At 51.7% G+C, this 25,000-nt stretch overlaps 2 protein-coding genes across 2 annotated transcripts in view; both read right to left on the bottom strand.

The window, feature by feature from the left end:
* Window positions 1-6,149: 6,149 nt before the first annotated feature.
* Window positions 6,150-23,912, bottom strand: LOC130380669 (sentrin-specific protease 7-like). Its single transcript, XM_056587946.1, has 20 exons — window positions 23,641-23,912; window positions 22,796-22,967; window positions 21,371-21,456; window positions 20,400-20,546; window positions 19,387-19,460; window positions 16,198-16,452; window positions 15,622-15,695; window positions 15,284-15,442; window positions 14,697-14,730; window positions 14,053-14,241; window positions 13,206-13,396; window positions 12,802-12,959; window positions 12,030-12,149; window positions 11,652-11,744; window positions 10,535-10,629; window positions 10,382-10,434; window positions 9,240-9,283; window positions 7,442-7,510; window positions 7,176-7,326; window positions 6,150-6,732 (listed from the first exon to the last, which is right to left on the bottom strand). The coding sequence occupies exons 2-20, from the start codon at window positions 22,910-22,912 to the stop codon at window positions 6,595-6,597; spliced, it is 2,247 nt and encodes a 748-aa protein (XP_056443921.1). The 5' UTR covers window positions 22,913-22,967; window positions 23,641-23,912; the 3' UTR covers window positions 6,150-6,594.
* An 815-nt stretch (window positions 23,913-24,727) lies between these two features.
* The window catches only part of LOC130380670 (tetraspanin-7-like), a 4,272-nt gene continuing 3,999 nt past the window's right edge, over window positions 24,728-25,000 (bottom strand). Inside the window, exon 8 of the mRNA XM_056587947.1 lies at window positions 24,728-24,868. The gene's annotated coding sequence lies outside the window, so the exon portion shown is untranslated. The remainder of the gene's footprint in view (window positions 24,869-25,000) is intronic.

Genomic DNA, 25,000 nt, shown 5'->3' with positions numbered 1-25,000 from the left:
TCCTCAGCGCCGTCTCCAGCGTCTCCTGGGAGCAGAGCTTCACCCCGCTGGGGAACAGGGCCTCCCTCCTCTGGCGGGACAGGGCCCCGGGCCCCCGGCGGCCCGCCGCCCAGAGCCCCGCCCCCGGCCCTGGTCCGAGGGTTCTGGTCCCCGCAGACCGCCCCCAGGCCACGCCCCCACCTCCGCCTCCACCACGGGCCTCTGTGGGGTTAGACCGCACCGTCAGCAGGGACCCTATAACGGACCCTATAGACCGGTCTACACCAGGACCCTATAGACCGGTCTACACCAGGGACCCTATAGACCGGTCTACACCAGGTCCTTATAAACCAAGTCTACACCAGGTCCCTATAGATCGGTCTACACCAGGTCCCTATAGACCGGTCTACAACAGGGACCCTATAGACCGGTCTACACCAGGGACCCTATAGACCGGTCTACACCAGGTCCCTATAGACCGGTCTACAACAGGGACCCTATAGACCGGTCTACACCAGGTCCCTATAGACCGGTCTACAACAGGGACCCTATAGACCGGTCTACACCAGGTCCCTATAGACCGGTCTACACCAGGGACCCTATAGACCGGTCTACACCAGGTCCCTATAGACCGGTCTACAACAGGGACCCTATAGACCGGTCTACACCACGGACCCTATAGACCGGTCTACACCACGGACCCTATAGACCGGTCCACACCACGGACCCTATAGACCGGTCTACACCAGGGACCCTATAGACTGGTCTAGACCAGGTCCTTATAAACCAAGTCTACACCAGGGACCCTATAGACTGGTCTACACCAGGGACCCTATAGACCGGTCTACACCAGGGACCCTATAGACCGGTCTAGACCAGGTCCTTGTAAACCAAGTCTACACCAGGTCCCTATAGACCGCTCTACACCAGGGACCCTATAGTCCGGTCTACACCAGGTCCCTATAAACCCAGTCTACACCAGGGACCCTATAGACTGGTCTACACCAGGGACCCTATAGACCGGTCTACACCTCGGACCCTATAGACCGGTCTACACCAGGGACCCTATAGACTGGTCTACACCAGGGACCCTATAGACCGGTCTACACCAGGGACCCTATAGACCGGTCTACACCAGGGACCCTATAGACTGGTCTACACCAGGGACCCTATAGACCGGTCTACACCTCGGACCCTATAGACCGGTCTACACCAGGTCCCTATAAACCCAGTCTACACCAGGGACCCTATAGACTGGTCTACACCAGGGACCCTATAGACCGGTCTACACCAGGTCCTTGTCCTCAGGTAGCAGACCATACACGTCTACTGGTCTACAGTAAATGCACTGAACCTATACTGCACTGTTCTAACCAGTGGCCGCTCAGAGCTCTTTACAATACTGCCTCACAATCACCCATTCATACACACAGTGTCACACATTCATACGCACAGTCACACATTCATAAACACAGTCACACATTCATGCACACATTCATACAGTGTCACACATTCATACACAGTCACACATTCATACACCAAGTCACACATTCATACACACAGTCACACATTCATACACACATTCACACACACATTCATACAGTGTCACACATTCATACACAGTCACACATTCATACACCCAGTCACACATTCATACACACAGTCACACATTCACACACACATTCATACACACAGTCACATTCATACACACAGTCACACATTCATACACCCAGTCACACATTCATGCACACATTCATACACACATTCATACACACAGTAACACATTCACACACCGACGGGCGACAGCCAGCTGGTCAGAAGCAGTCAGGGTGAGGCGTCTCCCTCAGGGACACCTCCACACTCGAACTAGCAGCCTTCCGGCTACCTCCTGAGCCACATGGCGCCTGTACTACAGGTCTACAGGTCTACTGGTCTACTGGTCTACTGGTCTACAGGTCTACTGGTCTTCAGGTCTACTGGTCTCCAGGTCTACTGGTCTTCAGGTCTACTCCATGTCCAGGTCCTCGGGTAACAGTATCTACAGGTGTCTCCTTACCTGTCAGCAGGTGAAGACCACCCAATAGAAGCCCGGTCCAAAGGGTCCAGCAGACCATCATCTTCAACCTCTAGGACGATCCACGCGTCCCCAAACTCAACCTCACGCTGTTCCGCTCCTCCACCGTCTGTCCTCAGAGTGTCCGTCTTCACTGGGTCACATGGCCCCAAGTCTGTCCTCAGAGTGTCCGTCTTCACTGGGTCACATGGCCGGGTGCAGGCAGAGGGTGGTGCGGTCGGAGGTATGACTCCTGTCGGGCGGAGGTATGACTCCTGTCGGGCGGAGGTATGACTCCTGTCGGGGGGAGGTATGACTCCTGTCGGTCGGAGGTATGACTCCTGTCGGGCGGAGGTATGACTCCTGTCGGGCGGAGGTATGACTCCTGTCGGGGGGAGGTATGACTCCTGTCGGGCGGAGGTATGACTCCTGTCGGGGGGAGGTATGACTCCTGTCGGGCGGGGCGTTGGGTGTGATGCTCCGGGTCAGGGCGGCGCTCCGGGACACGGGGCGGTGATGACGGCCGGCGCTGCAGATGGACCTCCTCCCGACACTAATCCTATTTGCCGGCTCTCGGGATTGTCTCCTCTGCGCTCTAAGACCGCGGAGTGACCTGAGCCGTACTGACAGGAAGTCGGGCGACAGACGCAGTCGGCACGCCTCCGTGTTCTGACCGTCTCACTGCCTCGGACCCCGAGGGTTGCTGGTTCGATGCCGCCGGGTTTGGGGCTGATCTACGTCCGCGGCCCCCTGAGCCTCGGATGGGTGAGCAGTGAACGTGTTCTCGGGTCGGCTCATAGAGATCACCTCTCCACCTCTACCCCCCTGACAGCACCACTAGTATTTACCACGCCGCCATTGGCTCGCGCTCTAATCCCCGCGCCAGGCGCTGAGACGAGGAGACGCTGAGGAGCCCTGACCTTCAGGATCACTGGGAGGGGTGGACGCTGGGGGGTCAGACCCCGGGGCCTTCAGCTGGGAGTGGATCACCCCAACCACTGGACTGTCCCGCCCTAAAGACCGTGGCTGTGCTGGGAAGCACCCAGTAGAACCAGTAGCAGAGTATGGCTGTACTGGGCAGCTCAGTAGCACCAGTAGCAGAGTATGGCTGTACTGGGCAGCTCCCAGTGGGACAGGGCCTTTAGGGCTAAGGCCTCACAGCGTTCCTCGGCAGCAGGTGGTCTCTGCAGCCGACTGATCTCTGGATTATCTGGCCGGGCTGCGAGGTGACGCGCCCTGGGAAGGTCAGGTGACCTCTCTGAAGGTCACCCCTGGCCCTCCACTCCCCGCTGTTTACTCCTCAGCCCTTCCTTCTGCTTGGGTTCATCTCCTCGCTCAGGGGCTCAGGATTCACCCAAGCCGTTGGGTTTGGTTTCCGTCAGATCATCAGAACGCCCCCGGGTGGCTGGCAGCCGCTACGCAGCGCCGCTCCATCACAGGCCTTCAGAAACACCGGGCCACGTCCGCACCGCCAGGTCCTGAGCCCACGGGTCTCCAGGGCGAGGGGCGATTCCTATTGAAGCTACCCTAGGGAGGTCTAGAGACGCTAGCAGGGAGGTTCTCCTTCCAAGTGGGAAGAATAAAACGATTCGCTGGGTGGATCGTGGACGGGCCGGGTTTATTTTAAGAACGTTCTGGTTCTGTTTCGATGTTGGAGAAGAGACAAGCAGTGGAAGGTTAGAGGCCAGATATATAACCTGGTTCCTCTAGATAACACAGGTTCCTCTGGGTGACCCCAGGTTCCCCTGGGAGACCCCCTAGTTCCCCTGGGTGACCCCAGGTTCCTCTGGGTGAACCCAGGTTCCCCTGGGTGACCCCCTGGTTCCCCTGGGTGACCCCTGGTTCCCCTTGGTGACCCCTGGTTCCTCTAGGTGACCCCCAGGTTCCTCTGGGTGACCCCCTGGTTCCCCTTGGTGACCCCTGGTTCCTCTAGGTGACCCCCAGGTTCCTCTGGGTGACCCCCTGGTTCCCCTTGGTGACCCCAGGTTCCCCTGGGTGACCCCTGGTTCCTCTAGGTGACCCCCAGGTTCCTCTGGGTGACCCCCTGGTTCCCCTTGGTGACCCCTGGTTCCTCTGGGTGACCCCAGGCTGGGCTCCTCTCCTGGGACGGTGTGGAGCAGCGTGGTCGGTGGGCCTCCGTTCCCGTCGAGGCGTCGGGCTAACGGGATTAGCGGCCGGCCCTCGGAGGGGCGTGTCGCGGTCTGGGCCCCGGGCACCGGGCTTTAGGTGAGCCCTGCCCACTCGTCTGAGCCAGTCGCCGTAGAACCCAGGAATAGATCGTGTCTACGGGAATTAGAGATCAGTTGAAGGTTGTGGGGGGAGCCCGTCTTCCCTGAAGCCCTAAACCGCTCTAATCCGGCGGGATTAGAGCCGTCCCGTGTCCGGTGGCAGCGGGCCACAGGTAAGAGCTAGACACCGTCTCCTCTCCACCTGACCCTAACCCTTAACCCAGGCTAACCCTTAACCAGGCTAACCCTTAACCAGGCTAACCCTTAACCCAGGCTAACCCTTCAGGCCACAGGTAAGAGCTAGACACCGTCTCCTCTCCACCTGACCCTAACTCTTAACCCAGGCTAACCCTTCAGGCCACAGGTGGGAGCTCAGCGCTGTCTCCTCTCCACCTGACCCTAACCCTTAACCCAGGCTAACCCTTAACCAGGCTAACCCTTAACCAGGCTAACCCTTCAGGCCACAGGTGGGAGCTCAGCGCTGTCTCCTCTCCACCTGACCCTAACCCTTAACCCAGGCTAACCCTTGACCAGGCTAACCCTTAACCCAGGCTAACCCTTAACCAGGCTAACCCTTAACCAGGCTAACCCTTCAGGCCACAGGTAAGAGCTAGACACCGTCTCCTCTCCACCTGACCCTAACCCTTAACCCAGGCTAACCCTTCAGGCCACAGGTGGGAGCTCAGCGCTGTCTCCTCTCCACCTGACCCTAACCCTTAACCCAGGCTAACCCTTCAGGCCACAGGTGGGAGCTCAGCGATGTCTCCTCTCCACCTGACCCTAACCCTTAACCCAGGCTAACCTTTACCACAGTCAGCGGCCAGACGTCCGGTCAGCTCCGTCACTCCAACACCCATCGTGTGCGGAGCTGGTAACATTCCCAACCCGGTTCCAACGACAACTCGGGGGGGGGGGATCCACGTCACAAACTAATTCACGGCACGTGCCGATATAGCGCTTGACTAGCGCCCTCGGCCGGACCGGCACAGAGCAGCCGGGTCGGCGAGCGGTTCAGAGCCTCATCCCCACACGGCCTGACGGGCCCTTTGAGGCCGCAGACGGGTCGGCAAGCGGTTCAGAGCCTCATCCCCACACGGCCTGACGGGCCCTTTGAGTCCGCAGCTGGGATTCAGGGCTGTACCAGGAGAACGGAATTGAATTTAAATTAAACTAGGGAGGTCTGTTAACCGCTAGCAGTACAGGCAGGCTAGCTAGAGACTGGTAGCTGGCCATACAGAGTGGGTAAGCTAGGCCTGCTAGCGGTGCGTTCGGAGCAGCTAAGCTAGGCCTGCTAGCGGTGTGTCCGGAGCAGCTAAGCTAGGCCTGCTAGCGGTGTGTCCGGAGCAGCTAAGCTAGGCCTGCTGGAGTTGTGATCGGAGCAGCTAAGCTAGGCCTGCTAGCGGTGCGTCCGGAGAAGCTAAGCTAGGCCTGCTAGCGGTGCGTCCGGAGCAGCTAAACTAGGCCTGCTAGCGGTGCGTCCGGAGCAGCTAAGCTAGGCCTGCTAGCGGTGCGTCCGGAGCAGCTAAGCTAGGCCTGCTAGCGGTGCTTCCTGAGCAGCTAAGCTAGGCCTGCTAGCGGTGCTTCCTGAGCAGCTAAGCTAGGCCTGCTAGCGGTGCTTCCTGAGCAGCTAAGCTAGGCCTGCTAGCGGTGCGTCCGGAGCAGCTAAGCTAGGCCTGCTAGCGGTGCTTCCTGAGCAGCTGGTCTTATCCTCATGAGGCTAAGCTGCTCCGGGGGCTAACGTCCCCCAGATTACCGGAGGCTCTCATCCTCCCCTCAGAGAGCGGGGTGGGGGGTGGGGGGCCAGCTTGAGACCCTCCAGGAGGTGAATCCCTACTATGGCCATGCCAATATCACGCCAATATCCCGCCCGCCTCTGTTTCTGATTGGTCCGTCAGGCGTGTCACCCCTGTCTTTGATCGTACCGTCTATGGATTAGACTACCGCGCTTTCACTGGCTCGATGGACACTGAGACGGTGTTTAGAGGCGATGGAAACGTCGAACACAAAATGTTTTTAAAAAAACATTTTATTCAAACAAACATTGGGAATTTGTTCAAAAATAACTCTTTATAAATATTTATTATTGCACGAGTGGCGGTGAAGCCTGTCTGGTCCGGGCTGGATCGGGTCCTGGTCCTGATACTAGACTCTACTGGTCTGGTCTGGTCTAGCGTGGTCCTGGGTGGCTCTGGCCTCTACTGGTCTGGTCTGGTCTCTACTGGTCTGGTCTGGTCTGGTCTAGCGTGGTCCTGGGTGGCTCTGGCCTCTACTGATCTGGTCTGGTCTCTACTGGTCTGGTCTGGTCTCTACTGGTCTGGTCTTGTCTGGTCTGGTCTAGCGTGGTCCTGGTTGGCTCTGTTCCTCTCGGAGGTCCAGGACCAGACTCCGGATCTGGTCTCGTTTGGATCTGATCTGCTGCCGTGGAAACCAGCCCTCCAGACGAACCGGGAGGTCAAAGTGCACCACGGGGTTCTGGAGGACCAATCAGAGAGCAGGGTCAGGGCAACAGCCAGGAAGAGGTGAGGGAGGAGGAGGAGGGTGAGGGAGGAAGAGGAAGAGGAGGAGGAGTAGGAGGGTGAGGGAGGAAGAGGAGGAGGAAGGGAGGAGGAGGAGGAGTAGGAGAGGGAGGAGGAGGAGGAGGGTGAGGGAGGAAGAGGAGGAGGAGAGGGAGGAGGAGGGTGAGGGAGGAAGAGGAGGAGGAGTAGGAGGAGTAGGAGGGTGAGGGAGGAAGAGGAGGAGGAAGGGGAGGAGGAGAGGGAGGAGGAGGAGGGTGAGGGAGGAAGAGGAGGAGTAGGAGGAGGAGGGTGAGGGAGGAAGAGGAGGAGCAGGAGGAGGGTGAGGGAGGAAGAAGAGGAGGTGAGGGAGGAGGAGGAGGAGGGGGGGAGGGGGAGGGGGAGGGGGAGGAGGAGCAGTACCTGGAGGAAGCTCTCTGCATACTGCAGGAGGTACAGGCCGCAGTCGCTGCTGTTGTCCTGCAGGGGGAGCCGGCACACGGCGCTGCACACGGTGTCGGGCGTGAAGAGGCGGGCCCTCCCTCTCCTCACCTGCCACTCCACCTGCAGGTATCTGGAGGGGCGGAGCCTCGGGTTACTGCTGACCGAGCCCAGTGGGGGGAGACGGGGTGGGGGGAAACGCGGGGAGACGCCGGGGGGGGGGGGGGGTGAGGGAGACGCAGACTCACTCTCTCAGCAGCCTGCAGGCGTTCTCATGGGCCGACAGCCTCAGGGAGTCCATCACCAGGATACAGGACCTGGTACACACACACACACACACACACACACACACACACACACACACACACACACACACACACACACACACACACACACACACACACACACACACACACACACACACACACACACACACACAGAGTGAGGAGGAGCAGGAGGAGGAGGAGTAGACACACACACATTATTGTATGTAATAAAGGATATGCAATTCGGAATTTTTGACCTCAGGAGGAACAGCACTCGTCTGAGTACCAGAGAGCTGATTGTGGATCAAATAAACAATTCAATACACACACACACACACACACACATACATATAGACACACACACACACACCCACATACAGTATAGACACACACACACACACACACACACACACACACACACACACACACACACACACACACACACACACACACACACACACACACACACACACACACACACATATACTGTAGATACACACAGATACACACACACACACACACCCACATACAGTATAGACACACACACACACACACACACACACACACAAAGGCACACAAACACGTGTAGACATACACACACACACACAGGCACCAGGGGTGTGAACGGTTACAAAAAAATTGTAAACGGTTACACAACCCCTTTTATTCGTGTACAGTTAACCGTTTTTTTTAAATTAATGAATGATTTTTTCTTTTTTCAAAGTGGACCGCAGTCGCACTATAGCATATAACGCCGTTATATGCTATAGACCAGGGGTTTTCAAATTGGATGAACGTGAGCCTCCCCTTAGAGTAGGTAAGGACAGCCATTTCAGCCACATAAAACCTCAGATTTAAACAAACAAAATGCGCCAAATTCACATAATTTGCGCTACGAGCGGTATCAACCCTATGGCCCGACCAATTCATGCATTCAAGACGACACAACTTTGACTTTCAATTTAATCGTCGATATCCGTGAGAACATTGAGGCCTCGCTTTTGATGCGGGGCTGCACTGCAGAGAGAAATAAACGCAAGTCGTCCTCCACCTGCAGCCTTGATCTGTATTGGTTTTTAATCTGGGTGAGTGCGGGAAACCCACACTCACACAAGTAGGTGGAGGTGAAGGGGATCAGGACTTTCATAGCCTTTGTGGAGATCTGAGGGAACTCCAGAAACGCATTCAGGATCATATTTCCTACGATTCTTGCTGGGTCCTGTCTCCTCCCTTAATGCTGACTCCTGGTGACTTGGGACAAGGAAACGATGCATTTTAAAACTAATACACGCACGCACAATTACCGATATCAATAGAGCTGCACACAGATGTGTATTCTTTCTTTGCGTGTTGCGCCTCCCCTGTGGCTCTTTGGCGCCCCCCAGGGGAGGCACGCCTCACCTATTGAAGACCGCTGTCATAGACCCTAGAGTATCTGTGGTGTAAAGGCTGGGACGAAGTTCAAATTATAAATATGCACACTTCATGTTGAAGTATGGACCGTCGCGATTCCCATTGAAGCGATGGCGCGGTGATTGTTATTATTTCTTTTCGGTTTTCGTTTACTGATTTTTCGGTCATGATTTACTTACCGGTTACACGCGTACCCGTGCACACCCCTAATACACACCCACACACACACAAACGTATAGACACACACACACAAACACCCACATACACACGTATAGACACACACAGAAACACAGACACACAGGTGAGCCCTGGAGCCCGCCGGACCAGGTGGGTGGGGGGGGGGGGTCTGGTTTCTATGGTAACATACCTCTTTAGAACCTTTCCTCTCTCGCAGCCCGCCTGGGAACACTCCTGCACACAAACACACACACACACACACATTAGATGTGTGTGTGTGTGTGGATATATAATGTGTATGTGTGCGTATAATGCGTGTGTGTGTTTGCGCGGGCGCGCGCGCGTGCGTGTGTGTGTGTATATTGTGTGTGTGTGTGTATAATTTGTGTGTGTGTGTGCGTATAATGCGTGTGTGTGTGTATAATGTGTATGCGTTTGTAATCGTGTTTGTGTGTGTGTATGTGTTTGTAATGTGTGTGTGTGTGTATGTGTTTGTAATGTGTGTGTGTATGTGTTTGTAATGTGCGTGTGTATGTTTGTAATGTGTGTGTGTGTATGTTTGTAATGTGTGTGTGTGTGTGTGTGTATGTGTTTGTAATGTGTGTGTGTATGTGTTTGTAATGTGTGTGTGTATGTGTTTGTAATGTGTGTGTGTATGTGTTTGTAATGTGTGTGTGTATGTGTTTGTAATGTGTGTGTGTGTGTGTTTGTAATGTGTGTGTGTGTGTGTATGTGTTTGTAATGTGTGTGTGTGTGTGTATGTGTTTGTAATGTGTGTGTGTGTGTATGCGTTTGTAATGTGTGTGTGTGTGTGTGTATATGTGTTTGTAATGTGTGTGTGTGTGTGTGTGTGTGTGTGTGTATGTGTTTGTAATGTGTGTGTGTGTGTGTGTATAATGTGTATGTGTTTGTAATGTGTGTGTGTGTGTGTGTGTGTGTGTGTGTATGTGTTTGTAATGTGTGTGTGTGTGTGTGTATAATGTGTATGTAATGTGTGTGTGTGTGTGTGTATGTGTTTGTAATGTGTGTGTGTGTGTGTATGTGTTTGTAATGTGTGTATGTGTTTGTAATGTGTGTGTGTGTGTGTGTGTGTATATAATGTGTTTGTGTGTGTGTGTGTGTGTGTGTGTGTGTGTGTGTGTGTGTATATAATGTGTATGTGTTTGTAATGTGTGTAAGTGTTTGTAATGTGTGTGTGTGTGTGTGTATAATGTGTATGTAATGTGTGTGTGTGTGTGTGTGTGTGTGTATAATGTGTATGTGTTTGTAATGTGTGTAAGTGTTTGTAATGTGTGTGTGTGTGTGTGTGTGTGTGTGTGTGTGTGTAATTACCGGTGGTCTGAGGGTGGAGGCACTTGGCTTAGCTTTGCTTTTGTCTGTAGACCCTGGAACACAGAAATCATCTTCATCATTACCACCTTCATCATCACCACCACCACCATACTGACAGAGAGGCCTCAGTGGAAGCCTGGGGGTAGATTTGACCTTTTCCCTGGTGTTCAGCCACAGGGCCGGCCCAGTCCTGGTGCTGGACACCCTCCAGCCCCGGGAAGCAGATGACCAGCAGGTACCAATGAGCCCTGGGGGGGGGGGGGGGGGGGGAAGAGGAAGAGAGAGAGAGAGAGAGAGAGAGAGAGAGAGAGAGAGAGAGAGAGAGAGAGAGAGAGAGAGAGAGAGAGAGAGAGAGAGAGAGAGAGAGAGAGAGAGAGAGAGAGAGAGAGAGAGAGAGAGAGAGAGAGAGAGAGAGAGAGAGAGAGAGAGAGAGAGAGAGAGAGAGGAGAGAGAGAGAGAGAGACAGAGACAGAGACAGAGACAGAGAGAGAGAGAGAGAGAGAGAGAGACGTTACTCAACTCGACACACACTCAAACAGGAAGGCAATGCAACTTTATTTATATAGCACTTTTCATACACAAGGCGGACTCAAAGTGCTTCACGTATAAACATTGTCATACAATAAAATAAAATAAAAGACAAGTAAAAGAAAACATATGCAAAGAAATGGGTAACATAAAGTTAAAAAGGCATTTTAGTATTAAAATAGAAAATAAAGGCAAAGTTAAAAAAGCTTTTTAGAAAGTGCAATGTATTTAAGATTTAGCAGCAAGCTAAAGCAAACATAAAAGTCTTCAGTCTTGTTTTAAAGGTGCTCAGAGTTGGGGCAAGGAGTTTATTCCAGCTATTTGTTGCATAGTAACTAAATCCTGCTTTGCCATGTTTCGTGTTTACTCTGGGGATAATTAACAGATTGGTCTCAGAGGATCTTAGTGGTCTAGAAGGCTTATGTAGTGGAAGCATATCAGTTAAATATTTTGGGCCTAAACCATGTAGGGATTTATAGGTTAGCAACATGATTTTAAAATCAATTCTCTGACCTACAGGAAGCTAATGTAACAATTTCAGAACTGGTGTAATGTGTTCACATTTTTTGGTCTTTGTTAGAACTCTAGCAGCAGCATCCTGAACAAGCTGAAGCTTCCTCAGAGTTGGTTTTGGGAGACCTGTAAGGAGACCATTGCAGTAATCAAGCTTACTAGTGATAGGAAGAGAGAGAGTGGGTGTGTGGGTGTGTGTGAGGACGGACAGGAAGTGGGCGTGTCTTACTCCTGGTTGACAGGGACAAACAGGAAGTCCTTGGTGAAGATGTCCACGTGTCGCGTCCACGTCTTGACCCTCTGGTGGCGCACCTCCCTGGTCCTACAGGAAGTGAGGTCAGCGGGGTCAACAGGAAGGAGAGGGAGGTCAGTGGGGTCAACAGGAAGTAGTATGGGCTAAGTGAGGTCAACAGGAAGTAGTTGGAGGTCAGAGGGGTCAACAGGAAGTAGTGACAGGTCAGTGGGGTCAACATAAAGTAGGATGGGCTAAGTGAGGTCAACAGGAAGTAGTTGGAGGTCAGAGGGGTCAACAGGAAGTTGTGACAGGTCAGTGGGTTCAACCGGAAGTAGTATGGGCTAAGTGGGGTCAACAGGAAGTAGGACTCACAGCAGTGCGGGGACCTCCTCCCCCTGGGCGCGGCGTCTGGACAGCTGCCTGAAGAAGAAACTACTGAAGACGTGACAGCGCTCGGAGAACCCCACGGGGACCCCCTCCAGGAGCAGGTACCTGGAGAGGGAGGAGGGGGAGGAGAGAGGGTTAGAACCCCACGGGGACCCCCTCCAGGAGCAGGTACCTGGAGAGGGAGGAGGGGGAGGAGAGAGGGTTAGAACCCCACGGGGACCCCCTCCAGGAGTAGGTACCTGGAGAGGGAGGAGGGGGAGGAGAGAGGGTTAGAACCCCACGGGGACCCCCTCCGGGAGCAGGTACCTGGAGAGGGAGGAAAGAGGGTTAGAACCCCACGGGGACCCCCTCCAGGAGCAGGTACCTGGAGAGGGAGGAGAGAGGGTTAGAACCCCACGGGGACCCCCTCCAGGAGCAGGTACCTGGAGAGGGAGGAGAGAGGGTTAGAACCCCACGGGGACCCCCTCCAGGAGCAGGTACCTGGAGGAGGAGGAGGAGAGAGGGTTAGAACCCCACGGGGACCCCCTCCAGGAGCAGTTACCTGGAGGAGGAGGAGAGAGGGTTAGAACCCCACGGGGACCCCCTCCAGGAGCAGGTACCTGGAGAGGGAGGAGAGAGGGTTAGAACCCCACGGGGACCCCCTCCAGGAGCAGGTACCTGGAGAGGGAGGAGGAGGAGGAGGAGGAGGAGGAGGAGAGGGCGGAGGAGGAGGAGGAGGAGAGGGCGGAGGAGGAGGAGGAGACAGAGCCGGACTCACTTGAGGTAGAAGTCGATGATGACGTCGTTGAGGAAGGTTCCGGGCTTGAGGCAGGCCAGGTCCTCCGTCGTCACGGTGATGCTGCCCTTAGAGGGGGGGGCGGGGTACTGGATCAGCCTCTGGCCCGCAGAGCTCCTGGTCCTCTGATTGGACCCCTCCTAACACACACACACACCTGTAGTGAAATACTGCACACGAGAGAGAGAGAGAGAGAGAGAGAGAGAGAGAGAGAGAGAGAGAGAGAGAGAGAGAGAGAGAGAGAGAGAGAGAGAGAGAGAGAGAGAGAGAGAGAGAGAGAGAGAGAGAGAGAGAGAGAGAGAGAGAGAGAGAGAAGACAGAGAGAGGGGGGGAGAGACAGACAGACAGACAGACAGACAGACAGACAGACAGACAGGCCTGCTCACCGTGGGCTGCCCCAGGAGCATGAGGAGGTGTGTGTGGAGGGGGGGCGGGAGGTCCCTGAGGAGGCGCAGGGCCTGGCTGAGATCCAGAGGGGAGGAGCTGCAGTACTCCTCCGTGCCCAGCAGGGAGAGACAGAGCGCCGCCTGCAGCTCAGACACACTGAGGACCACCAGCAGGAACACGCAGCTCCCACCTGGAGGGGGGGGTGGATGTGAGACAGGGTGGGTGTGAGACCGTTTGGTTGTGAACCAGGGTAAATGTGTAACATGATGAATGTGTGACAGGGTGAATGTGAGAGAGGGCAGATGTGAGAGAGGGCAGAGGTGAGACATGGTGGATGTGACAGGGTGGATGTGAGACTGTGTTGATGTGAGCCATGGTGGGTTTGAGACAGGGTGGGTGTGAGACAGGGTGGATGTGAGACAGGGTGGATGTAAGACAGCGTAAATGTGTAACATTATGCATGTGTGACAGGGTGGATGTGACATGATGGATGTGAGACACGGTGGATGTGAGACAGGTGGGTGTGAGACAGTGTTGATGTGAGACACGGTGGATGTGAGACAGGGTGGGTGTGAGACAGTGTTGATGTGAGACACGGTGGATGTGAGACAGGGTGGGTGTAAGACGGTGTTGATGTGAGACACGGTGGATGTGAGACAGGGTGGATGTGAGACCGTTTTGTTGTGAACCCGGGTAAATGTGTAACATGATGAATGTGTGACAGGGTGGATGTGACATTATGAATGTGAGACACGGTGGATGTGAGACAGGCTGGGTGTGAGACGGTGTTGATGTGAGCCATGGTGGGTGTGAGACAGGGTGGGTGTGAGACAGGGTGATGCTCACCATGCTTGGAGACGGGGTGGATGATTGACATCTCAGTCTGCAGCAGATTGGCCTGTGCGACTGTCACCCAGAGGAAGAGCAGTGAGGGGGCGGGACCTCCGCCGGCCACGCCCCCTTCCCACAGGCCGTGCCCTCTGACCTGGGAGGCGACCACCACCACCTCGCACTGCCCCCCGCCAGCGGAGTCCCCTGGAGAGAGGACGCCTGTTAGCATACAGCCTGCTGCGTGTTACTAGCACGTGTTAGCATACAGCCTGCTGCGTGTTACTAGCTCGTGTTAGCATGTATTAGCATACAGCCTGCTGCGTGTTACTAGCACGTGTTAGCATACAGCCTGCTGCGTGTTACTAGCTTGTTTTAGCATGTATTAGCATACAGCCTGCTGCATGTTACTAGAACTTGTTAGCATGTGTTAGAATACATCCTGCTGCGTTTTCCTGGCAAGTGTTAGCATGTGTTAGCATATAGCCTGCTGCCTGATACTTGCACGTATTAGGATGTGTTACATACATACATACATCCTGCTGCATGAGTTAGCATACAGCATCACCCTGTTACTACAGCCTGCTGCGTGTTCCTAGCGTGTGTTAGCACGTGTTACTGTTATGTATCACTAGGTGTTCCTAGCATGCGTTAGTTCCTACCTTTCAGAGGAAGTATGATGGCGTGCTCTGTGATCTGGAGAGAGAGAGAGAGGGGGAGAGAGAGGGGGAGGAGGGGGAGAGAGAGAGAGAGAGAGAGAGAGGAGGGGGAGAGAGAGAGACACAGAGACAGACAGACAGACAGACAGACAGACAGACAGACAGACAGACAGACAGACAGACAGACAGACAGACAGACAGAGACAGAGAGAGAGAGAGAGAGGGGGGAGGAGAGAGAGAGAGGGGGGGGGGGAGGGAGGGAGAGAGAGAGACAGAGAGTCACAGACAGTGGAGATTCCTCAGACTAAGGGGTGTGTGTGTGTGGATATGTGTGTGTGTGTGCGTTCATATGTGTGTGTGTGTTCATGTGTGTGTGATTGTGTGTGTGTGTGTGTGTCCCTGTGTGTGTGTATGTGTGTGTGTCCCTTTGTGTGTGTGTGTGTGTGTGTGTGTCCCTGTGTGTGTGTGTCCCTGTGTGTGTGTGTGTGTGTGTTCCTCTGTGTGTGTGTGTGTGTGTGTCCCTGTGTGTGTGTGTCCCTGTGTGTGTGTGCGTGTGTCCCTGTGTGTGTGTGTGTGTAGCGTGGCCTCACCCTCAGGGTCCCGCTGGCCCCCGCCCGGGTCAGACCCAGGTGGAGGTCGCTGAACTCCAGCTCCATGACGGGGGGCGTGGTCTGATCCGCTGTGCTGGCCCCGCCCCTTAGCCCCGCCCCCGGACCCGGTCCACGACCAGGGAGGACCGGCCCACCGGCCTGAAGCACACACTTAATTAGACTAACGATTAATCACCAATTAAGCACTAATTAAGCATAAATTAAGCATAAATTAAACATAAATTAGGCATAAATTAAGCTTAAATTAAGCATAAATTAAGCATAACTTAGGCATAAATTAGGCATCAATCAGCTGGAGGGATACGGCCTGGTCCTACCTGCGTCCGCTGTGCAGGTGAGGGCCGGACACCTTCCTCCTGCTCACCATCCTCTTCCTCACTGGACAGCACAACTGGGAGAGAAGACCTCAGGTTACCATGGTGACCACATGACACGCCTCCTGGTCCTAACTTCACCCTCTAGGGGGGGGGGTTCCTAACCTCACCCTGTAGGGGGGGGTTCCTAACTTCACCCTGTAGGGGGGGGGGGTCCTAGCGTCACCCTGGGGGGGGGGGGTCCTAGCGTCACCCTAGGGGGGGGGGGTCCTAGCGTCACCCTGGGGGGGGGGTCCTAGCGTCACCCTAGGGGGGGGGGTCCTAGCGTCACCCTGGGGGGGGGGGTCCTAGCGTCACCCTGGGGGGGGGGTCCTAGCATCACCCTGGGGGGGGGGGTCCTAGCGTCACCCTAGGGGGGGGGGGTCCTAGCGTCACCCTGGGGGGGGGGGTCCTAGCGTCACCCTAGGGGGGGGGGGTCCTAGCGTCACCCTAGGGGGGGGGGTCCTAGCGTCACCCTGGGGGGGGGGTCCTAGCGTCACCCTAGGGGGGGGTCCTAGCGTCACCCTGGGGGGGCCTTACTGGGCTCTGCTGGGCTGCCGGGGGTCCTCCTGGCCCCCAGGGGGAGGGGGCTGCAGGCGGGGCCCCTGGCCGCCTGCCAGGAGGTCCTGTTCAGGGTCAGCCTCCGCTCCGCCCTCGGGGACGGCGGGGGGGCCGGTCTGAGGGGGGGGGCCTGTCTGAGGGGGGGGGCCGGGAGGCGCTGGGCGCTGGGACCAGGGGCCTCCCCGTCAGAGGGGTCCGGGTCCACGGAGACCGCCCTGACCCCCGCACCACGGCCTGGGGACAGAACACACCCACCGTCAGTACTGTATCTCCTCTAAAACACTGATCCTACCGGTACTGTATCTCCTCTAAAACACTGATCCTACCAGGACTGTATCTCCTCTAAAACACTGATCCTACCAGGACTGTATCTCCTCTAAAACACTGATCCTACCAGTACTGTATCTCCTCTAAAACACTGATCCTACCAGGACTGTATCTCCTCTAAAACACTGATCCTACCAGGACTGTATCTCCTCTAAAACACTGATCCTACCAGTACTGTATCTCCTCTAAAACACTGATCCTACCAGTACTGTATCTCCTCTAAAACACTGATCCTACCAGGACTGTATCTCCTCTAAAACACTGATCCTACCAGGACTGTATCTCCTCTAAAACACTGATCCTACCGGTACTGTATCTCCTCTAAAACACTGATCCTACCAGTACTGTATCTCCTCTAAAACACTGATCCTACCAGTACTGTATCTCCTCTAAAACACTGATCCTACCAGGACTGTATCTCCTCTAAAACACTGATCCTACCAGGACTGTATCTCCTCTAAAACACTATTCCTACCGGTACTGTATCTCCTCTAAAACACTGATCCTACCAGGACTGTATCTCCTCTAAAACACTATTCCTACCGGTACTGTATCTCCTCTAAAACACTGATCCTACCAGGACTGTATCTCCTCTAAAACACTGATCCTACCGGTACTGTATCTCCTCTAAAACACTGATCCTACCAGTACTGTATCTCCTCTAAAACACTGATCCTACCAGTACTGTATCTCCTCTAAAACACTGATCCCACCAGTACTGTATCTCCTCTAAAACACTGATCCTACCGGTACTGTATCTCCTCTAAAACACTGATCCTACCAGGACTGTATCTCCTCTAAAACACTGATCCTACCGGTACTGTATCTCCTCTAAAACACTGATCCTACCGGTACTGTATCTCCTCTAAAACACCGATCCTACCAGTACTGTATCTCCTCTAAAACACTGATCCTACCAGGACTGTATCTCCTCTAAAACACTGATCCTACCAGGACTGTATCTCCTCTAAAACACTGATCCTACCAGGACTGTATCTCCTCTAAAACACTGATCCTACCAGTACTGTATCTCCTCTAAAACACTGATCCTACCAGTACTGTATCTCCTCTAAAACACTGATCCTACCAGGACTGTATCTCCTCTAAACACTGTTCCTACCGGTACTGTATCTCCTCTAAAACACTGATCCTACCAGGACTGTATCTCCTCTAAAACACTATTCCTACCGGTACTGTATCTCCTCTAAAACACTGATCCTACCGGTACTGTATCTCCTCTAAAACACTGATCCTACCGGTACTGTATCTCCTCTAAAACACTGATCCTACCAGTACTGTATCTCCTCTAAAACACTGATCCTACCAGTACTGTATCTCCTCTAAAACACTGATCCCACCAGTACTGTATCTCCTCTAAAACACCGATCCTACCAGTACTGTATCTCCTCTAAAATACTGATCCTACCAGTACTGTATCTCCTCTAAAACACTGATCCCACCGGTACTGTATCTCCTCTAAAACACTGATCCTACCGGTACTGTATCTCCTCTAAAACACTGATCCTACCAGTACTGTATCTCCTCTAAAACACTGATCCTACCAGGACTGTATCTCCTCTAAAACACTGATCCTACCAGGACTGTATCTCCTCTAAAACACTATTCCTACCGGTACTGTATCTCCTCTAAAACACTGATCCTACCAGGACTGTATCTCCTCTAAAACACTATTCCTACCGGTACTGTATCTCCTCTAAAACACTGATCCTACCAGGACTGTATCTCCTCTAAAACACTGATCCTACCGGTACTGTATCTCCTCTAAAACACTGATCCTACCAGTACTGTATCTCCTCTAAAACACTGATCCTACCAGTACTGTATCTCCTCTAAAACACTGATCCCACCAGTACTGTATCTCCTCTAAAACACTGATCCTACCGGTACTGTATCTCCTCTAAAACACTGATCCTACCAGGACTGTATCTCCTCTAAAACACTGATCCTACCGGTACTGTATCTCCTCTAAAACACCGATCCTACCAGTACTGTATCTCCTCTAAAACACTGATCCTACCAGTACTGTATCTCCTCTAAAACACTGATCCCACCGGTACTGTATCTCCTCTAAAACACTGATCCTACCGGTACTGTATCTCCTCTAAAACACTGATCCTACCAGGACTGTATCTCCTCTAAAACACTGATCCTACCGGTACTGTATCTCCTCTAAAACACCGATCCTACCAGTACTGTATCTCCTCTAAAACACCGATCCTACCAGTACTGTATCTCCTCTAAAACACTGATCCTACCAGTACTGTATCTCCTCTAGAACACTGATCCTACCAGTACTGTATCTCCTCTAAAACACCGATCCTACCAGTACTGTATCTCCTCTAAAACACCGATCCTACCAGTACTGTATCTCCTCTAAAACACTGATCCTACCAGGACTGTATCTCCTCTAAAACACTGATCCTACCAGGACTGTATCTCCTCTAAAACACTGATCCTACCAGGACTGTATCTCCTCTAAAACACTGATCCTACCAGTACTGTATCTCCTCTAAAACACTGATCCTACCAGTACTGTATCTCCTTTAAAACACTGATCCTACCAGTACTGTATCTCCTCTAAAACACTGATCCTACCAGGACTGTATCTCCTCTAAAAAACTGATCCTACCAGGACTGTATCTCCTCTAAAACACTGATCCTACCAGTACTGTATCTCCTCTAAAACACTGATCCTACCAGTACTGTATCTCCTCTAAAACACTGATCCTACCAGTACTGTATCTCCTCTAAAACACTGATCCTACCAGTACTGTATCTCCTCTAAAACACCGGTTGCAGGACTCTGACATCATCACTCACCGCAGGCCCCAGAGCTCTTCTTCAGTGGTGCCCGGTCCGGAGACAGACGGTCAGAAGCCCTCTTAGGACGCCACCTGGTGGATACAACAGGACACAGCTGTTAACGGGACTAATGAGGTCCTGTTTATAGGACTAATGAGGTTCTGTTTACAGGGGTAATGAGGTGCTGTTAACAGTGATAATGAGGTGCTGTTTACAGTGATAATGAGGTCCTGTTTACAGTGATAATGAGGTCCTGTTTACAGTGATAATGAGGTCCTGTTTACAGTGATAATGAGGTGCTGTTTACAGTGATAATGAGGTGCTGTTTACAGTGATAATGAGGTGCTGTTTACAGTGATAATGAGGTCCTGTTTACAGGGATAATGAGGTCCTGTCTACAGTGATAATGAGGTCCTGTTCATAGGACTAATGAGGTTCTGTTTACAGGGGTAATGAGGTCCTGTTTACAGGGGCAATGAGGTCCTGTTTACAGTGATAATGAGTTCCTGTTTACAGGGATAATGAGGTCCTGTTTACAGGGATAATGAGGTCCTGTTCACAGTGATAATGAGGTCCTGTTCACAGTGATAATGAGGTCCTGTTCACAGTGATAATGAGGTGCTGTTTACAGTGATAATGAGGTCCTGTTTACAGTGATAATGAGGTCCTGTTTACAGGGATAATGAGGTCCTGTTTACAGGGATAATGAGGTCCTGTTTACAGGGGTAATGAGGTCCTGTTTACAGGGGTAATGAGGTCCTGTTTACAGGGGTAATGAGGTCCTGTTTACAGGGGTAATGAGGTCCTGTTTACAGTGATAATGAGGTCCTGTTAACAGTGATAATGAGGTCCTGTTTACAGGGGTAATGAGGTCCTGTTTACAGGGGTAATGAGGTCCTGTTTACAGGGGTAATGAGGTCCTGTTTACAGTGATAATGAGGTCATGTTAACAGTGATAATGAGGTCATGTTAACAGTGATAATGAGGTCCTGTTTACAGGGGTAATGAGGTCATGGGACAGGGAGTCCTACCCGTTGGCGAGGCTGAACGGCGGTCGGGCGGCAGGCGGCGGGGGCGAGGGAGGGTGAGGGGGGTTAGAGCCCCCTCCCGGCTCCTTCAGTGACCGCTGGATTCCCAGGTAGGACTTCACCTGGTCTCTGAAGTGCTGCTGGGAGAAGCTGCACACATCACACAGCGGTTAGGACCTTAGTCAACCTGGTTAGAACCTTAGTGAGCTTGGTTAGGACCTTAGTGAGCCTGGTTAGGACCTTAGTGAGCCTGGTTAGGACCTTGGTCAACCTGGTTAGGACCTTGGTCAATCTGGTTAGGACCTTAGTCAACCTGGTTAGGACCTTAGTCAACCTGGTTAGGACCTTAGTGAGCCTGGTTAGGACCTTAGTGAGCCTGGTTAGGACCTTAGTCAACCTGGTTAGGAGTTTAGTCAACCTGGTTAGGACCTTAGTCAACCTGGTTAGGACCTTAGTCAACCTGGTTAGGACCTTAGTCAACCTGGTTAGAACCTTAGTGAGCTTGGTTAGGACCTTAGTGAGCCTGGTTAGGACCTTGGTCAACCTGGTTAGGACCTTGGTCAATCTGGTTAGGACCTTAGTCAACCTGGTTAGGACCTTAGTCAACCTGGTTAGGACCTTAGTGAGCCTGGTTAGGACCTTAGTGAGCCTGGTTAGGACCTTAGTCAACCTGGTTAGGAGTTTAGTCAACCTGGTTAGGACCTTAGTCAACCTGGTTAGGACCTTAGTCAACCTGGTTAGGAGTTTAGTGAGCCTGGTTAGTACATGCTAGTTAACTGGGAAGGACCGTAGTTAGTCTGGTCAGCGTATACTAGCTATCTAGTACTAGATATCTGGTATATAAGGCTAAAGTCTGGCGTGTCCATCGACGTCTGGTCAGTCCTCTCTTAGTCTGCAGCAGGGGGGGTCGTTTACTCTGTAAGGGGTGTGGTTTACTCTGTAAGCCCCGCCCCCTGACCACAGCCTGATCTTACCTGCTCCTCCCACCTCCGGGGCCGAACCCCTTCCCAGAATGCATCATGTCCTTGCGTCCGGCAGGAGCCCCAGCACGGTCCCTCTGCTGAGGACAGAACCAGCGAGAGGGCGTTACGGTGGGGGTGGGGGAGGGGGGGGGTTCTCCGTTTCAATTCCATTCAAAAAGGTTTATGGCACGACCACTGTTACTAATGCATTATTTATCTTTATGTTTTCTTTCTCTAAGAGAGTTTTCTACTTCGTTAATTCATAATAAATACAAAATATTTATTAAAAAAACAGATTTTTTTCTAGGTTTTTTTTTCTAGGATACCACTATCGAGTCCCGTCTTTCACTTATTATTTGTTTTGTAACGTAATGTTGTGTCCCTCGAGTCGCGTCACGACCGTTAAATCAAACCAATCCAATCACTGCAGCGTGTCCACCAATGTTTTTGAATGTAATTGTAAGCAAACAGGTAGGCCTACTACAAGTAAAGCAAGTGAAGTCCGGCAGTTAACTTTGCTCCCGAGGATGGCTGAACGGGCGAAAAGGGCGAAAATAATTTATTGTAAAGGGGGGAACACAACCTCAATGGCCCAGAACATTAGCATTGTGCATCAAATAAAGACCAAATGCTACCTTCGACTGTCTCCGAGTTGATAAGACTGTCTCCTCCGTCTCATGTCGCACCACAGACGTGCCTGTCTCAATCATCCACTCAAACTACCAGCGGTAATCGCACACACAGACGTTGTCGCTATAGTCCCGTCAGTTAAAAATAGTAATCCAATCGAGAAAACGGTGTTGTAATCAGCACCGAATCAGCTAGTTATCTGAAAAAGTTAATAAAGTTTCAGATGTGCTGCGTGATGATGCGTTGAGGTTGCCTCAGTAAATCGACTGTTGGGTTATCATGGTTCAAATGTAACATAAAGAAACACTAAATTGAGTTTTTGGTGAGAAACATGGTAATACTGTATTACTCATGTTTCTGTGTTACTAATGCAGTTGTATAGTGCTCTAATCATTTTAGTTTATATAACTAAAACTACTGATATATTTATTAAGAATTACATATTTAATTTAAAATGCAATAATCATTTCCTAAATATTTTACTCATCACTAAAAACACTTCGTATTTCCACCAATCAATAGAAAAGTATCGATAATGGTATCGATAAAGACTCGGATCGTTAAGGAGTATCGAAAATGGTATCGATATCAATAAATATTAAGGATCCCCATCCCTAGTCCAGAGTGTGTACCAGAGTGTGTTGTGTGTGGACCAGAGTGTGAACCAGAGTGTACCAGAGAGTGTACCAGAGTGTGTACCAGAGTGTGTACCAGAGTGTGTACCAGAGTGTGTACCAGAGTGTGTAGAGTGCTTACCAGTGTGTAGTGTGTGTACCAGTGTGTGTAGTGTGTGTCCAGAGTGTGTACCTCTTGGGGGGGCTCCCCGTCCTGCAGGCGGGAGAGTGGCGACTGCGTCCAGAAGCGCTCAGAGCCTTCTTGGGGGGAGCCCGCACTGCGCTTGGGGATCTTGAAGGGACGAGCCATGCTGGGGCCAGGGGCGGGGCCACAGGCAGGTCAGACTCCTCCTACAGCCAGGTCTCTGTGACCCAACACACAGCTAGTCAACGACATGAACCAGGCAGCACAGTGACCAACACACAGCTAGTGCACACTAGGAACCAGTCAGGACAGTGACCAACATACAGCTAGTTAACGACATGAACCATTCAGCAGTGACCAAGATACAGCTAGTTAACGACATGAACCAGGCAGCACAGTGACCAACATACAGCTAGTGCACACTAGGAACCAGTCAGGACAGTGACCAACACACAGCGAGTGAACACTAGGAACCAGTCAGGACAGTGACCAACATACAGCTAGTTAACGACATGAACCATTCAGCAGTGACCAACATACAGCTAGTTAACGACATGAACCAGTCAGCACAGTGACCAACTAAAGCTAGTTAACGACATGAACCAGTCAGCACAGTGACCAACACACAGCTAGTGAACACTAGGACATGATATTCATGATATTCATATATACCTACATGTATCATACTATATAATATATACTAAATGTGACATGTAATACATGTGTACGTAAATACATATCTATCTATGTCGAGAGAGAGAGAGAGAGAGAGAGAGAGAGAGAGAGAGAGAGAGAGAGAGAGAGAGAGAGAGAGAGAGAGAGAGGTAGGGTCTTTGGTATGGTTGGTCGTTAGCTCGTTCTCATAACTCAACCACTTTAAGCCCCCTTCTCACCTCTCTCTAGCGGGCTAGCGGCGGGGCTACCCGGCTAGCGGCGGAGCTCCCAGCTGATTTCTTCTTCTCTCTCCTCATTAAACCTCAACATCGGTGTGACGGGAGCAGCATGCGTACTGTGGGGTTCTGTACCCTGCCGCACGTGAAGCCGCCTGATAAAACAGACCATTGATATGATCTGTGGTATATTAACAACAATAATAATATCTATAATAGTAATATACTGTTCGTCGGCTTGCTGGTGCTAGCAGCTACCGTGTCTCAGAAGTCCGGAATGACAACAACCGCTACGTCAGCTGACGTCACCAGTGTTGCCAGATTGGGCCAGATTTCTGACAAAACTAGCGACCCCTTCCGTTTGGACGACTCCCAACAAAACAATACATCTGATATTTTATTGGATTTCTTTAATCACTTTTATTTTACTTATTTTACCTCTTAATTGCATTAATTCTCACTTTATTTTATCTTATTTTCTTTCTTGAATCGTATTTGATCTACGTCTTCTTTCATCTCTCTGGACTCGATTCCTTCGTGCCTGGAGTTGCAGAGCTCCTCTCCTGTCTCCTCTCCTATCTCCTCTTCTGTCTCCTCTTCTCCTCTCCCGTCTCGTCTCCTCTCTCCTCTCCTGTATCCTCTCTACGCTCCTCATGTCTCCTCCTCTCCTATCTTCTCTCCTAACTCCTTCTCTCCTTTCACTATAATCAGTCTCTTAAAGACGAATCCGAGTATTTTAAGTAATTTAAAAAAATGTAGGCCTTTACAGGCATATATATACACGCCTATATATATATATATATATATATATATATATATATATATATATATATATATATATATATATATAATATATATATACCAGTCTGCCCTGATGAAGGCCAACTGTGGCCGAAACATGCTGGCAACTTTTTAATTCTATCATGAATTAGCCTATTTATTGTTAGCTTTTTAACTTTAAGAAGAGTGCCTTGGTCAGCTTATCTTTTCAGATATACCAGTACTGTAAAACCACAACAATCCCCAGTGAACACCAGCAGAGGGCGCCACCGGGCCGAGAACAAAGGACCACTCATTCCAAGCGCGCTTTTCAGTGTGTTTATTAGACCTCCATGGGATCTTGCTGCACATGCACAGATATAAGGTGATTATAAAGGCATGGAGGTGATTGACATCTGTCAGTTGTCAACATTGGTGGAGGTTTCCACGCCGATTGGGGATGACCTTGCTTCTGAAACAGAAACAGAAGTGAGTGTGTGTGTGTGTGTGTGTGTGTGTGTGTGTGTGTGTGTGTGTGTGTGTGTGTGTGTGTGTGTGTGTGTGTGTGTGTGTGTGTGTGTGTGTGTGTGTGTGTGTGTGTCTG

This window comes from Gadus chalcogrammus, chromosome 4, assembly GCF_026213295.1.
Source record: "Gadus chalcogrammus isolate NIFS_2021 chromosome 4, NIFS_Gcha_1.0, whole genome shotgun sequence".
Classification (NCBI taxonomy): Eukaryota; Metazoa; Chordata; class Actinopteri; order Gadiformes; family Gadidae; genus Gadus; species Gadus chalcogrammus.
The sequence above is the reverse complement of the archived record's forward strand: the minus strand, read 5'-3'. Positions and strand labels throughout refer to the sequence as shown.

Coding starts and splice junctions, on each gene's coding strand:
- LOC130380669 (XM_056587946.1), bottom strand. CDS start 22,912: ATGGCTCGTCCCTTCAAGATCCCCAAGCGCAGTGCGGGCTCCCCCCAA. Junction 21,457..22,795: donor ACGGGGAGCCCCCCCAAGAG/GTACACACTCTG, acceptor TTCTGTCCTCAG/CAGAGGGACCGTGCTGGGGC. Junction 15,696..16,197: donor CGGCAGCCCAGCAGAGCCCA/GTAAGGCCCCCC, acceptor CTTCTCTCCCAG/TTGTGCTGTCCAGTGAGGAA.